Source organism: Notolepis coatsorum (genome assembly GCF_963971535.1).
Source record: "Notolepis coatsorum genome assembly, chromosome: 1".
NCBI classification, from domain to species: Eukaryota; Metazoa; Chordata; class Actinopteri; order Aulopiformes; family Paralepididae; genus Notolepis; species Notolepis coatsorum.
In genome coordinates this window covers 8556561-8572807 of record NC_140165.1, presented here as the reverse complement: position 1 = coordinate 8572807, position 16247 = coordinate 8556561, and the positions used below count along the sequence as shown (strand labels likewise).

The 16247-nt window shown below is 49.1% G+C and overlaps 1 protein-coding gene across 1 annotated transcript in view; it reads left to right on the top strand.

Moving 5' to 3' along the window:
* The window catches only part of xirp2a (xin actin binding repeat containing 2a), a gene marked incomplete at its 5' end in the record, with an annotated part of 51934 nt that extends 46194 nt beyond the window's left edge, over positions 1-5740 (top strand). The window contains 3 exons of the mRNA XM_084333822.1: positions 571-4456; positions 5381-5514; positions 5602-5740. Coding sequence (XP_084189948.1) covers positions 571-4456; positions 5381-5475 — 3981 coding nt within the window. The 3' untranslated portion in view covers positions 5476-5514; positions 5602-5740. The remainder of the gene's footprint in view (positions 1-570; positions 4457-5380; positions 5515-5601) is intronic.
* Between the last annotated feature and the right edge of the window lie 10507 nt (positions 5741-16247).

Genomic DNA, 16247 nt, shown 5'->3' with positions numbered 1-16247 from the left:
TCACAGAAGCAACAGGGTGCAGCTGCATCAGTCACACAGCATGCAGCTGCCTCACAGAAGCAACACAGTGCAGCTGCATCAGTCACACAGCATACAGCTGCCTCACAGAAGCAAAATGTGACAGCGGTGGAGCATAACGCTGTCTCACAGAAGCAACAGGCTGCAGCTGCATCAGTCACGCATCATACAGCTGTCTCCCAGAAGCAACAGGCTGCAGCTGCATCAGTCACACAGCATACGGCTGCCTCCCAGAAGCAAAATGTGACAGCGGTGGAGCATAAGGGTGCCTCACACATGCAAAATGTGACAACGGTGGAGCATAAGGGTGCCTCACACATGCAAAATGTGACAACGGTGGAGCATAAGGGTGCCTCACACATGCAAAATGTGACAACGGTGGAGCATAACGCTGTCTCACACATGCAAAATGTGACAACGGTGGAGCATAAGGGTGTCTCACACATGCAAAATGTGACAGCGGTGGAGCATAAGGGTGTCTCACACATGCAAAATGTGACAACGGTGGAGCATAAGGGTGCCTCACACATGCAAAATGTGACAACGGTGGAGCATAAGGCTGTCTCACAGAAGCAACAGGCTGCAGCGGCAGCACAGAAGCAGCAGAGCATCAAGAATACGAAGGGCGGTTACCGTAACCTTGACATGATGGGGCAAGGCGTGATCAAAAAGGGCAAGCCAGAAATTACCTTCCCGCCTCCTCCCTCTTCCCCGCCACCACCGTCGGAGTCTGAGCTCTCTCTCCCTCCACCCCCGTCGCCGGTGGCGGAGAGCCCGGTGCCCCCCACGTCGCACCCCTGTGACCTCCCACCTCCGCCGCCGCCTCCGCCCCCCATGGAATGCCTGAGGTCGGACCTGGAGTTTTTCCCTCCTCCCCCCCCGCCGTCTCTGGCCGGGCAAGACTTTCTCCCCCCGCCTCCCTCGCAGCAGGAGCTCAACGCCATGCCGCAGCTTCCGCCCGCCAAGCCGGGGAAATCGTTCGGCAGGCCTTTGTTCAATATGCCTAAGCCGCCCGAGCCGACGATGAAGCAGCAACCCGCACATCAGGTGAAACCCAAGTGGCAGAAGAAGCAGCAGCCAACCCCTCAACCCCCTCCTCCTCCTCCGCCTCCTCCCCCGCCTTATCAGCCAGAGACGGTGCCGGAGAAAATTAAGGAGCAAACCACGGAGCAGGCCGTAATGGAGGAGGTGACTACGCATGCGAGGGCCAACACACAGGTGCAGGCTGAACAGTCTACCACGGCTACGTTACCACCAGGGAACGTGGTGGCCAAACCAACCCAGGAAGAGATGCCACGTCCGCCTAAAAAGGTGTTCGCCCCCCCTTTGAAATTACCCCCAACCCCGGAACCTGCCCCTGAGCAAAAGGCTAGACCGTTTGCTCGCAAATTCAAAACCCCACTCATGCTTGCAGAGGAGCGGTTTCGCCAACAGAGGATAGAGAAAGAAGACACGGATAGGAGTAGAGTTGGCACTCCCACCTCTCCCCCCGCTGGTATGCAAACACAGCCGGCGTCCCCCGTTTCCAGCGGTGGAGTTTCCATATTCCAGAGAGATGAGAAATCAGAAGTGACACAGGCTAAAGCTGAAACCGTCGCTAAAGAACCACCACCACCACCACCACCAACACCACCAACACCACCACAAGAGACATCTACAAAGAGAGTACCGTCCCACATCCCCACGAGCAAGCCTTTGATCTCAGCGGTAAATAAGCAATCCGCCTCTGGATCTGCAAATATTTCCTTAGATAAAAGACACACAAGTGAGCAAGTTACCACCGTCTCCTCTGGAAAACAACATGCCTCCTCCGACATTACCGCCCAGCGTCAGACCGCATCCGTCTCCGCTGCCCACGCTCCTCATGAGGTCACCAGCGTTAGTGCCGGTGTCCAATCGGTCCAATCGGGTTCTAGCGTGATCACTTCCTCTGTGACGGAGCAACAGTTCATTACGACGACTAGCTCCCAGTCTATATCTTCCACACAGAGTTTTGTCCAGGAAAATCTGAGTCTTCAAAGCCAGGCGGCAGTCACATCGGCGCCTGAAGAGGGAAAGCATGTTAACGCGCCCCTCACGCAGGGGGGCAAAAAGAGTCCCCCTCAGCCCACTAAAATTCCAAAGGTGACTCCGAATTTCAAGGTGAAAACCTTTAAGATGCCCCCGGGGAAGAAGGGGGAGGCCGACACCGGTGGACTGAAGGAGGCTGTGATGACGAGTGAATCGCATTCACAGCAGCGGGAAAGCGAGAATATCGCACAGAAGAGTGAGGCGGCGACGGTGATTCAAGAGAGTAGCCAGGTGACCTCGAGTACCTCGAGCGAAGAGAAAGAAGTCAAAGCCAAAGTGAATGAAGAGAGACACGAGGTGGTTCAAATGAAAAAGACAAAGCAGATGTCAAAGAAAGAGAGCGAAGTTAAACAGTCCCCATCGATTAAAATAGTCTCTATGCCTAAAGATAGTAACAGGACGGCTGCTGTGCCAGCTCCTCAAGGGCAGGGCCACATATCTGTCTCCCACAGTCACCAGAGCGTGTCGGTGGAACACGTTCAAAAGCAGGAGGAGGAGGTGATTGTGACTGAGAGTGTGGTTCAGCAAGGCTTCCAGAGGCAGGAGGCTTCGGTTCACGTTCATAAGCAGCAGGCAAAGATGTCGCAACATCAGCAAAGAGAGGAAACAAACAAAATGCAGGCAATGCAAGAGAGATCAAAATGTGAATCTATGGCTCTCTCGGACGCCGGTAAGGTGGCACACACAGAGGAAGTTCATTCTTCGGCGGAGAGCACTTATTCAGAGAAATGTGAAATAACGCAGAAGCTACTCATTCAAATAAAAGAGCTTCAAGGTACACCAAGCAAAATAGACTCGAATGCCATGAGGATGCTTATTGGCGAAGTCCCCGACTGGGTGATGGGGCCGGATGAGAAGAGGAATCTAGGTGAGCTTGCTCTGAAGCAGGGTAAGAAGAAGTTAAAGGAGATGGTTGCCTATGTGAGAAACATTGCTCAAGTTAAACTTGCGCATTTGGAAGAAAACCTGAGAGCCGCGGAGGACCAGGAAAAGGAGGCCGCACCTACACCGCCACCGCCTACACCACCCACACCACCCACACCACCCACACCACCTGCAGTGCTTCCGAAACCGGACAAAAAAGTCTTCAGTGGGGCAACTTCCAAGATATCTCAAATAAACATCGGCTCATCTAAAGTGGAAATGCAAAAGAAAGTGACAGAGGAGAAAAAGACGATGCACGAGGTCAAAGTTCAGCAGGAGCTGAGTGAGGCCAAAAATGCGGATCAGATAGTCTCCTCCCCGTTAGCCAGCATCCGCTCCCCGTCGCCCACCTACATCAGCATCGAATCGGTGAGGAGGACGGACTCTCCCCTCAGAGTGACTCCCTCACCCCCACCCTACAAATGTGTCGGGACACCCCCTCCGTCCCCTCGTAAGTCCCACATGACCATGTCCCACCTGAGCAGGCCCTCACCCTCGCCCTCCCCCACCCTGAGCCGGTCAGATAAGCTGATGAAACTCAAGGACACCACCACCACCACCAAGCTCTCTCGGGGCATGACCCCGCCCCCTGCCATGCCCCTTCCGGAGTTCTTCGCCGAGCTGGCAGCCGAGAGAGAGCTGGCGTCTCCTATGAGCGACAGGGAGGTGTGCTTGGACATGTCTGAACAGGTGGACGTGACCGAGATGGTGGACTCCATGATGACCGTCAGAGACAAAAAGTCTTTCTTTGAGGAGGCCCAGAGGGCGGAGGTCAACAGGGCTTACATCCGGAAGGATCCCATTGACATCCCAGAGCGCCTGGGACCAGACACGGAGGAACCAGTGGAGACGGCGCAGATGGACCTCATGAAAGAGGATCTCCCACGGGTTGACATGTCCAAGCTGGTGCATAGATTTGAATCGCCGCAGCCTAAGGTTTATGCGAGAAAGGATCCTATTGTCATCACAGAGAGGCTGGGCAGCGACACCGAGGACGCAGAGGCAGAACCCAGGACGCCAAGAACCGACGAGATGCCCACGTTCATCGTCAAGGCGATAAAGGACGTGTTCGAGACCGGGGAACTCAGCTCACAGGCCGCCAGGGACCTGAGAGAGCACCTAGAGAGGAGAGAGTCGGAGTCATCGGCCGTCGCCGACCCAACGGGGCACTACGGAACGACGTCGGTCACCGAGCAGTTCCACAGCGTCGACGACTACGGCAACGTGACAAGCGGGACCAGAGAGGCGGCCGCCGCCCACTCCGAGAGCTCCACGGGCCGCGGCAGCCCTCCGTCCTACGCCGACGTGGTGAGGGGGAGCGTTCCCGATGCCTCGACAGAGGAGCTGCTGAGGAACTTTCAGCAGTCGTGGGCAGAGAGCCAAGGGGTGTTCCAGAGCCTGGGTTTCAGTGTCGTCACGCACCAGCAGGAGAGCGTCGTGACCGGTAAACCGGACTGCGCGGCATGACGAGACTAATCAAGAATGATGGTGTGTTTAACACGGTTTTGCGTGTGTTTGTTTTAAGAGATTCCACCTGCACTGAAGGGGGGGAGGGGGGGGGGGGGGGGGGGTGACTTTTCAACACTGAACTATTTCAGTTCCTTTCGTGTGTTTCTTCTTCTTGTTCATAACACTCGCTTTGATTGCCGTTCATGCTTTGAAGCATTGTTAATGCTTTTATATATTATATTAACAGGCGCTGACAGTTGTAATACCTTTTAAGAAAACGCAAGAGTCTTCCGATGTGCGTGTGTGTTATTGTCTCTGATGTGGAACGTGAAGCTTGTCATGGAAAAGCGAGGATGATAACGTGTTGGACTAATGTTTTCATGCTTGGGTGTGCTGTGTTTTGTTTCATGAAAGAGAATGTATAAGTGAAAGTCATGAAAAGTGACTACTTCCTAAACTTTCCAAATGTTATAACTATATATATATATATATATATATATATATATATATATATATATACAGTCATGTGAACTAGGTAACTTCAAAACAAGGATGATAACACGACTAATGTTTTCATGCTTGGGTGTGCTGTGTTTTGTTTCATAAAAGAGAATGTATAAGTGAAACTCATGAAAATGACTACTTCCTTAAACTTGCCAAATGTTATAACTGTACATAACTATACATATATATACTGTATACATCATGTGAACTAGCTAACTTCAAAACAAAGTAATATTTCAACATTGTGAAGAATATATATAATAAAATCATGATATAGGTTTCACAGTCAAACACACATTTCATATGCTGAAGAGCATTAGGCTTCAGAAAAATAGACTGTGTGGGATTTCTTTACGCTATATTTGGCATCGGAGCATTGACTTAAAAGGCTAATACGATGTTGTACTCCCCGCAGAAAATACGAGTTCCAGAGTCCGAACAGTGCACGGTGTGTCGGAAGAGGGTGTATCCCATGGAATCGCTGATTGCGGACAAACAAAACTTCCATAAAAGCTGCTTCCGCTGCGAACACTGCAAAGGCAAACTAAGGTAAACCGATTCCATGTCTTAAAACCATTAATTCTCTTTGTACGCTGTACGTGTGTGTTGTAACTCCTACCTCTTTGTCCTTTGCAGCCTCGGTAACTATGCCTCTCTCCATGGACGAATGTACTGCAAGCCACACTACACACAGCTCTTCAAGTCCAAAGGAAATTACGACGAGGGATTTGGGCAGAAACCACACCAAGAACTATGGAACGCTAAGAACCCGCCGAACTCGCCGAACCCCGCTGAAAAAACTAAAATTAAATCACCAACGCCTGAAAAGAAAGTCATGGATTCCAGGACCCCGGCTGCCCGGAGCAGTGTCTCCACAACAAAGGTCGACGCACCACCGGTTGACCCCGAAAACGACACAAACGCCGAAAACAAAAAGGCCGCCGCCAGTAAGATCGCTGTCGTATGGCCCCCTCAAACAGATAGCCCGAAGAAACCGTTCAACGTGGAGGATGAGCTGAAGCTGGTGAAGCCGGCGTGGCCTCCCCAGGAGAGTCCGGCGCAGAAAGACACAGACAAACACCCGAGTTCGCCCGTCGAGCCGTCGTTAAAAGAGACCGATGATCCCACGGCTCGAGGACGAAACGCCCCGGAGGGAAACGCCGTGGTGGCGCGCGAGAGTGCCGCTGTCGCTGAGGCGGCGGGGGGGAAGCCAGCGGGGGGGGCTCAGGTAGACCAGGCGGCTTCAGGAGACACGGCTCCTCCCACCCAAGAACCCAAAGAGTCAGACGGCGCCGTCAAGGTTCCGGCACAAGTGGACCCTGAAAAGAAAGCGATTGAGAGGAGTGAAAAGAGTGAGAGGAGTGAGAAGAGTGAGGTGAACGGCGGCGTAGCCGCGGAAAGTGTGAATTTTACCAAAAAAGAGGAGGAACAGGAAAGTGGACGAGGGGCTGAGGAAGTGAAGATGAACGGGCACAACTCACAGACAGACAGGGCATCGGGCGAGAGCGCAAACCAGGGCAAGAGAGAGAAGGCAAGTCAGGGCGGCGTGAGTGACGGGCAGGCGGTAAAGGTCACGGTGATAGACGGCGGGGTGCCGGCGGAGCCGGCGCCGAATGCAAACTCAAACAATAACAACAATAATAACAACAACAGCCGGTTTCGGTTTAACCACGGAAGCGCGTTTCAAGGACCGGATGAGGAAGTATGTGAGAGAAAACCGGCGACAACAATATTCCTTCACCGGTTCAGCTTCAGCGACAGCGGAGGCCTCTTTCCCGGATGACTTGGGTGTCGTCGTCGACGAGTCAAAATGGATGCCAACCGACGTGCTGCAATTGGCACAGAGGGACGACGCTTTCGTCGTGCCAGCGAGTGCCAAAGATGCGGAGGACTCCACGGACTCCTGTTCAGACGCAAACCTGTTTGCCGAGACACCCCCCCCCGGGAGCACCTTCTCGTTCGACTACGAGGCGGCCGAGCCAAAGATCAGCGTCACGTCGAGCTTCCTCGAGGATATCTGCGCCGGCCTCGGCACCAGCAGCTCCAGTCTGCTGTCGGACTTCAAATCATCCGACATCTTCTTCGGTCAATCCGCGGGCGCGACGGCCACACCTCCGGGGTCGGCGGCACTGGACGACCTCTTGGATTTCGGGAGGGAGTCGAGAGGAGCCGCGGACAAGCCCGCAGACGAGTGGGGGGACGTGCAGAGAGAGAGCGCCGCCCTGTGGACGGAGTACGACGATTCCCTCACGGTGGAGGAGCAGATCAAGAGGAACAGATACTACGACGACGACGACGACGACACCGACTCCTGAATTAATCACACGACCAGCTCCTCTTTAACCGGCAGTCAGGCAGTTTTGTCCACATGCTATTTCCCCCCCCCCCCCCCCCCCCCCAAAAAAAAGTATGTCCATGGAGAGATGAACTTGAATGAGCTGATTCATATTCTGTCTGTCTTTCTTTCTTTATTTTATTTTTATTTTTTACTGTATCTATATCTATATCTATATCTTGGCTCTGTCGTTCACTATCTAGTTTTTGTTGAATGCTGTTTGGATGCACCTGGTGTGCTATAAGGATATAAGTAATGATCTTTCTTCATTTATGTATGCATCTCTTGATTTTATTGTATTTTTTCAAATGGTTTGGAATTATCAAAACCAGGACATAATTTGCAAACATGTTCATTATTACCAGTAATTAACGGACTATAATTTTGTCTTTCTTGCTTTGTTTGAACAAGTGCCTGTCAGGTTTCTTTTGAGTCTAAATAAAATTTAAAATAAATAAAAACTGTACCATTGCCAGAAATAAAGTCTGTGCTACGTGACTTTTTTTTTATTAGCGAGGAGGGGATGTTGGTAACGGGACCCGCCTCATTGTGGTGTTGTGTAGTTGGACCTACTATGGGCCACCTGTAGACCTGTTCGCTGTACTATACGTCAGCCTCAGTGTGCACACGCATCGAGTGGGCAAAAAGTACTCCTGGTCAGAACAACAGGGCAGACTACAATATATTTGCATTTGTTAGCCATGCTAGCGATCTAAACAGTCAATCCACGCCAAAGCTAGATTATGTAAAAGGTGAAAGACTCACGGCCATGCTGATTTGGCAAAATGACATCCAGCCATTTTCGTTTGAAACTATACTTTTAGTCAGGAGAGTGTCATGGTTTCTCCATAGAGCCCCTTTGTACTTTTAGCACAGCAGCTTTGCGCAGGTAGTGGGCAACTTAGTCACGTGACTCAGTTGGTATTGCTGACTGGCTCGAACACGGTATGTTAGTAAATAGCGAACAGGTCTATAGGTGAGACCAGTGGCGTCCTTTCACTAAAAGGCAAGGTATGGCGAGTAGGGGGGAGGGGGGGTGAAAGGGGGGTTACCCCCCCTTGGTGGATTTTTTTTGTCAAATCAGTTGTGCAATAGTCACTTTTGGTGAGTTGTTTCTATACAATTCAGTTATATGACATTTAGGTATGACACAGGACTACACAAGCATTTTTAGTATATAAATGTGTCAACAGACTAAAGCAGGGAACCACAATTTTTTCATACGAATTATGCAGAATGTAATATCATAACTGTCTATTACTTTTCTTGCAATTGAGCCAATTTTCATTAGGTACGGTTCTGAGGTGTGTGTTCAACAGAATGTAGTATAAAAAACACATTCACAAAAAGTATGGGTTACTGAATGCTGAACTGCACTATTATAATCACTAAGCCAGACCTTACCTGTGTCCCTGTATCACTTGTCTCTGCTGCCCTTTGATAAAAAAACGTCCCTATGTCCATTTTCCTTTTTTTGGGCATATTTCAGTTCGTCACAGCAAAAGTCACCTAGTAAAAGTGAGATAATTGACAATATCAAAACATGCTAGGGCTGTACCGATAGTTCGAAGCTTCGTTCATAATGTTGACATTCTAATTCTAAATCAACATAAAAAATTGTAAAGATTTTTTTTTTTTTTTACATTTTTATTTGCCAAGGTATGGTGAGTGCCATACCTTGCCATACCAAATGGACGCCCCTGGGTGAGACAGCCCATCTGAGATATATTTGGTTGGAGCCTTATTGATTACTGGTGGGGCCAGGCGGTAGTAGGAATTACTCATTCCCCCATTAAATTACCTTTGTCACTTTTGTCAGATCTGTTTATTTTTCATTCCCTTACCAGTTTTATTTATTTTTTATTAACCTGTATTTAATCAGGCAAGTCAATTAAGAACAAATGATTATTTACAATGACGGCCTGATTACAGCTCGATGACAGGGGACTTAATTGTCTACGCAGAATCCCTTATGTTTATTATAAGTGGTAAAGGCAGGGGATCAAAAGAGACGACTTCACTTGATCAGCTCTGAGTCCGGGTCATAAAATACTACTTACTGCTGACCATCCGTCTTGATAAGGGGAAAGCACTAAAGTAGCCTACTTGCTGTTAATTATTCATCATCCATTACTGGAATGGTCTTTGACAGCCATTTAAATAGGGTATTCAGTCATTGTTTTCACTGTCAGCCGGGATAACTTGTTTTTTATTGTACTTCGTTTATTTCCCCCTGAATCATTTTATACCGCATACAAACTTGAGGACAGACGACAAGGTTTATATAGTAGTGGCAGCATCGGTCCATGGTGCGATTGAGATTTCCTTTTGAAACCCCTCTCTCCCCCCAGTCCCCCACACACGGAGTGGGAAGTGGGTTACTTTGCCCTGAGAGGGGTATATCATCAAATCAGTCATGCGCGTGACAACAAGAGTCGCTGTGTTGGTAATAAGGAGGAGAGGCAGTGAAAGTCAAACCCCCCTCAACCCCCCCCCCCCCCTCCTTCCCAAAAAAAACCGGCATCCTCCTCGATTTCGGACTGATTGGCTGTGATTCCTCTTCATAACGTGGTGCTGATTGGACAGCTCCTCCGTCAGCCGGCCGCAGCAGCGCCGGGAGTCGCCTTGTCTCCACTCTCCCGTGCGCGCCCAGTACCACGAGAGATGCGGAGGAGGAGAGGAGGGACTCGGGAGTCTGTAGTAGCAGCAAGTCTAATAGGAGGACGAACCGGACGAACGCACGAATGGAAACGGGGACCAGTTGTGCCAATAATTGAGACGTTGTTGAAAACAAAACCTGGTAGGAGAATGCTTATTTATTATTCAATCGCTGCCATCCGTCAATGTGATTATAATGTCGCAGGTTGTGGCGCGCCGCCGCACCATATTATGATGTACTGTGCAGTCCGCTGTTTTTTGCTGGGCTATACCGAACAAGCGCTTCTTTACTTCGAAATTCAGTTCCATGAATGGGTCGTTATTATACCCCTTTCAGCTGCAGCGGTGTTGACTATTCCCTGCTTTGTATAAATGCCACGTTGTTTGACCCTGATCGGTTGTTGCCCTCTATGAGCATCTATGCTCAGGGAAGAAGTGCAACTATATGGGCACGCCAATGATTGTGTCAGTCAGTGGTGGAATTTTCAACTCGTTCCTCACTCGATTTGGGGGAGCTACTTTAAAGTGTTGTGTTGTGAAGCTACTGCTGTGGTTTTAGAACCCGAAGAGGTGTCTTTGTGTGACAAATTGTACGAGCAGGTCTCGAACTGGGAACCGCTTTCTCTAGTCTAGATCTGGTAGACTCCATCGTGAATTATTTTTAGTGTACATCATCATCCTCCTCCTCCTCCTCCTCATCGTTTTAATTATAGGTCCTTAGGCACTTCATTGTCTGGCATTTGAGGAGAGAGAGAGAGAGAGAGAGAGAGAGAGAGAGAGAGAGAGAGAGAGAGAGAGAGAGAGAGAGAGAGAGAGAGAGAGAGAGAGAGAGAGAGAGAGAGAGAGAGAGAGAGAGAGAATAAATCCAGATAAGTACTGTAGATTAAGATAAGTGCATTTGATCATATTATACTTCAAAGTATTCAGGAGAGTGAATTACACTGTAAAAACTTGTTACTTTTAAACTATCAGCAAATTGTATTAAACTAAAGCTGTGTAAAATGCAATTCATAAATGGTTAAAATTCATTGAATTCAGCTCAATTCAGCACATAGTCTTTTTATCATGTATAGGTTACAGTACTAATAATTATTTAATAAATATTAATTAACCCCAATCCCAGTTAGTACAGTGTATAGTTGACTCCTCATGCTCACGCCAAAGGTCTTCTGGCTCCATTTAAAAAAATTGTGTTAGTTATATAAACAACCACTCAAGTAATACTGTATACGCTGAACATGGAAAGAGAGGAGTATAACACATGGACCCTCCCGGTAAGACTGTGGGTTCTGGTCGAGAGGTAAGACTGTGGGTTCTGGTCGAGAGGTAAGACTGTTTGTTCTGGTCGAGAGGTAAGACTGTGTGTTCTAGTCGAGAGGTAAGACTGTTTGTTCTGGTCGAGAGGTAAGACTGTGTGTTCTGGTCGAGAGGTAAGACTGTTTGTTCTGGTCGAGAGGTAAGACTGTTGGTTCTGGTCGAGAGGTAAGACTGTTGGTTCTGGTCGAGAGGTAAGACTGTGTGTTCTGGTCGAGAGGTAAGACTGTGTGTTCTGGTCGAGAGGTAAGACTGTGTGTTCTGGTCGAGAGGTAAGACTGTTTGTTCTAGTCGAGAGGTAAGACTGTTTGTTCTAGTCGAGAGGTAAGACTCTTTGTTCTGGTCGAGAGGTAAGACTGTGTGTTCTAGTCGAGAGGTAAGACTTTTTGTTCTAGTCGAGAGGTAAGACTGTGTGTTCTAGTCGAGAGGTAAGACTGTTTGTTCTGGTCGAGAGGTAAGACTGTTTGTTCTAGTCGAGAGGTAAGACTGTTTGTTCTAGTCGAGAGGTAAGACTGTTTGTTCTGGTCGAGAGGTAAGACTGTTTGTTCTGGTCGAGAGGTAAGACTGTCTGTTCTGGTCGAGAGGTAAGACTGTGTGTTCTAGTCGAGAGGTAAGACTGTTTGTTCTGGTCGAGAGGTAAGACTGTTTGTTCTGGTCGAGAGGTAAGACTGTTTGTTCTGGTCGAGAGGTAATACTGTTTGTTCTGGTCGAGAGGTAAGACTGTTTGTTCTGGTCGAGAGGTAAGACTGTTTGTTCTGGTCGAGAGGTAAGACTGTTTGTTCTGGTCGAGAGGTAAGACTGTTTGTTCTAGTCGAGAGGTAATACTGTTTGTTCTGGTCGAGAGGTAAGACTGTTTGTTCTGGTCGAGAGGTAAGACTGTTTGTTCTGGTCGAGAGGTAAGACTGTTTGTTCTGGTCGAGAGGTAAGACTGTTTGTTCTAGTTGAGAGGTGAGACTGTTTGTTCTAGTCGAGAGGTAAGACTGTTGGTTCTGGTCGAGAGGTAAGACTGTTTGTTCTAGTCGAGAGGTAAGACTGTTTGTTCTGGTCGAGAGGTAAGACTGTTTGTTCTGGTCGAGAGGTAAGACTGTTTGTTCTGGTCGAGAGGTAAGACTGTTTGTTCTAGTCGAGAGGTAATACTGTTTGTTCTGGTCGAGAGGTAAGACTGTGTGTTCTAGTCGAGAGGTAAGACTGTTTGTTCTAGTCGAGAGGTAAGACTGTTTGTTCTAGTCGAGAGGTAAGACTGTTTGTTCTAGTCGAGAGGTAATACTGTTTGTTCTAGTCGAGAGGTAAGACTGTTTGTTCTGGTCGAGAGGTAAGACTGTTTGTTCTGGTCGAGAGGTAAGACTGTGTGTTCTAGTCGAGAGGTAAGACTGTTTGTTCTAGTCGAGAGGTAAGACTGTTTGTTCTGGTCGAGAGGTAAGACTGTTTGTTCTGGTCGAGAGGTAAGACTGTGTGTTCTAGTCGAGAGGTAAGACTGTGTGTTCTAGTCGAGAGGTAAGACTGTGTGTTCTAGTCGAGAGGTAAGACTGTTTGTTCTGGTCGAGAGGTAAGACTGTTTGTTCTGGTCGAGAGGTAAGACTGTTTGTTCTGGTCGAGAGGTAAGACTGTTTGTTCTAGTCGAGAGGTAAGACTGTGTGTTCTAGTCGAGAGGTAAGACTGTTTGTTCTGGTCGAGAGGTAAGACTGTTTGTTCTGGTCGAGAGGTAATACTGTTTGTTCTAGTCGAGAGGTAAGACTGTTTGTTCTGGTCGAGAGGTAAGACTGTTTGTTCTAGTCGAGAGGTAAGACTGTTTGTTCTGGTCGAGAGGTAAGACTGTTTGTTCTAGTCGAGAGGTAAGACTGTTTGTTCTGGTCGAGAGGTAAGACTGTGTGTTCTGGTCGAGAGGTAAGACTGTTTGTTCTAGTCGAGAGGTAAGACTGTTTGTTCTAGTCGAGAGGTAAGACTGTGTGTTCTGGTCGAGAGGTAAGACTGTGTGTTCTGGTCGAGAGGTAAGACTGTGTGTTCTGGTCGAGAGGTAAGACTGTGTGTTCTAGTCGAGAGGTAAGACTGTTTGTTCTGGTCGAGAGGTAAGACTGTTTGTTCTGGTCGAGAGGTAAGACTGTTTGTTCTAGTCGAGAGGTAAGACTGTTTGTTCTGGTCGAGAAGTAATACTGTTTGTTCTAGTCGAGAGGTAAGACTGTTTGTTCTCTTTGTTCTAGTCGAGAGGTAAGACTGTTTGTTCTAATCGAGAGGTAAGACTGTTTGTTCTAGTCGAGAGGTAAGACTGTTTGTTCTAGTCGAGTTGTTCTAATTCTAATTCAGAGGTAAGACCGTTCTAATCGAGAGGCAAGACCGTTCTAATCGAGAGATAAGACCGTTCTAATCGAGAGGTAAGACCGTTCTAATCGAGAGGTAAGACCAGACCGTTCTAATCGAGAGGCAAGACCGTTCTAATCGAGAGGTAAGACCGTTCTAATCGAGAGGTCATAACAACAATTCACTGCTCTGTCTCCTCTAGCTGTGAACGGTATGTCTCGTCGTCCCCCCCCCTCCCCCCGCCTCCCCCCCCGAAAATCCATTTCTAGAGATTTACTTTGACAGATTCTTTGTATCAGGAATGGCCACAGATCTCTCGCCGGCGCCGATCCCCATCTTTCTTGATTTTTTTCTCTCTTCTTTAGAATTACACCGCTGTCTGAACTGAAGTTGCTACGTCAATACTTTCTTCACACGGTCCATTGTCAGAGAGTAATGCTGTGGAATCCTATAGGCCAGCTCTCCTCTGAGTGGTGTCTCTCTCAACCTTCCTGCACTGCCAGGGTCGTTAATACCAGCGGGCCTGCCAAATTCGCTCATTTAAGCCTGTGTGCTGGCAACTGACCAGAAGCTCTGTGTGTGTGTGTGTGTGTGCGAGCGCGTGTGTGCATGTGCGTGTGTGTGTGGGGGGGGTTGGTGTCCATTTAATTTCCGAAAATGTCCTACAGGCCACCATTCATCTCACATGACAAGGAGTGCGCTGGGGTAATCTCAATTAAACAAGACATCGTAGAGATGGATGGTTTCAGATGGCTGCGATGTCGCGGGCGAGAGGAGCGGAAACTGACACATAAAAAGCACAAAGTCGATTAGTGTTTCAAGCCGCCGGGCCGGGGGGGGGGGGGGACGGGGACGCGAGCAGCCGAACGACCAACGTTTTGGACAGTCGATCTTGAATCATACGGTGCTCGACCGTCCACAGCCTCCGCACTGTGAAGCAGACGCGTTTGTGTCCTCGTCTGAACAGCGCTCAGCGGCGTGAACTCTCTCAACCCGCCGCACTGTGTTTATAGTCACGCATGATGTACGCCCACGCAGCTTTTGTGGATAATGAGAAGTTCAAAACTTTATTCATCTCGGAGGCATAAACGGCCACGTGGGCGTGTGTTTCTTCTGCATCTGACGGTTGATGGTTCGGTTGATCTCGCGCGGGTTCCTGTTAGCACCCTACCGCCAGGGTGCTCCCGCGTCGCACGTGCCCGATCCTTCCTCCTGTGTTCGCCCGAGCGCTCGGAGGAGCTCCTTTCCTCACTGACACGCTGACGGATTACAGTGGAAAGGTTCTCTCACTATTAATCTAGGATGCAGAGAGACGCGCGGTCCCTTGTCACGCCGATCGTCCTTCGCCTTCCCCCCGTTCTCGGAACGACCGCCGAATCAATAGCGATACGTCGCGGCCGGTGTATCATGTGTAGACGAAAGAAAAGTGTCACATCGCTTATTATACCGGACGTTCCAGGAAATCAATGACTGTTTCTTTTTCTTTCCTTTTTCTTTCCTAACCATATGGAAATGTTGTGTTCAAATCTTTTGAATAAAGCCCCCCCCCCCCTCCCGGCGAACGTGACGCCGTGTTAATGACATTATGATCTGGGTCAGGCGGCAGCCGTGATGTATGTAAATAGGCTGCTTTACCTCACGCTGATATCCCGCCACAAGCAGGGAGCGGGTCCGCCGCTGCCGCCGCCGCACATCCCACGGTCCTGGGGGGGTTTAGAAGGCATTAGATTTACCCCCCGTGTGCGGCGTCTCGGGCGCATTAGAGGGATCATCTAATGTCGGAGTTATTAGGTGCATTTGACACGGGGGGGGGGGGGGGGGAATTGATCTTCTGAAATACACTCCGCCGAACAGAGTGACTGTGTTTTTTCCACCCACGGGCTCTAATGGAAAATGAAAATGAAAATGAATCCAGAAGACGTTTAGAGCCGAGAGCACATTGTCCTAATGTTTTTTTTTTTTTTTTATACTTGGAAGTGATTTGAATTTGACTCTTTATCGCTTTGAACCCCCCATGTGCGCAAGACAACAATAATAAAAAACAGTATCCATCATCTTCACAGGCTGTTGTTCATTATCGCCGTCCATGGCATTTTCCCGGCCCTTGGGGGGGGGGCGGGGGGGGGGGTGTAGCTCTTATTTCTTTCAAGTGCACCGCTAACGGCTTGTCAAATGTCAGCGCTGGCGTTGGAACCAAAGGGGGCCCTTTCAGGAGCCCTGCAGCTTCCCGGGTGGTGCGGTGAGCAGCAGGTGCGCGCTGCGGGTTTAGTCGAGAAACGCGAATTCAACTCCCCCTCGCTTGTCCTCATCATTGTGTACGAGCTAGACGGGCTCGTAATTCATTATCACATGTTGTATTCATCCTGGGGGGGGGGAAGACACTTCGATCCCACAGGTGGCGGTGCAGCAGATGTATCGTGTCTCCGAGCTCAAACACTCTCCCTACAAAAGAGTGCTGTTTTTCTAACACTTCCAGTTTGATATCACCGTGGCTATTGGATTCTGTGAAAGGCATCTGTGAATTCTTCATTCTCTGTGGGTATACAGTGTGGTGTTCGCATTGATGTGCCCTGGCCTGCGCTACACACACACACATTATGCACACACACACACAGAGTGATATTCTCACCCTTTCCTCTGTCTCTCCGCGGAGGAGGGATTGGAGAGCAGCACAACAGAG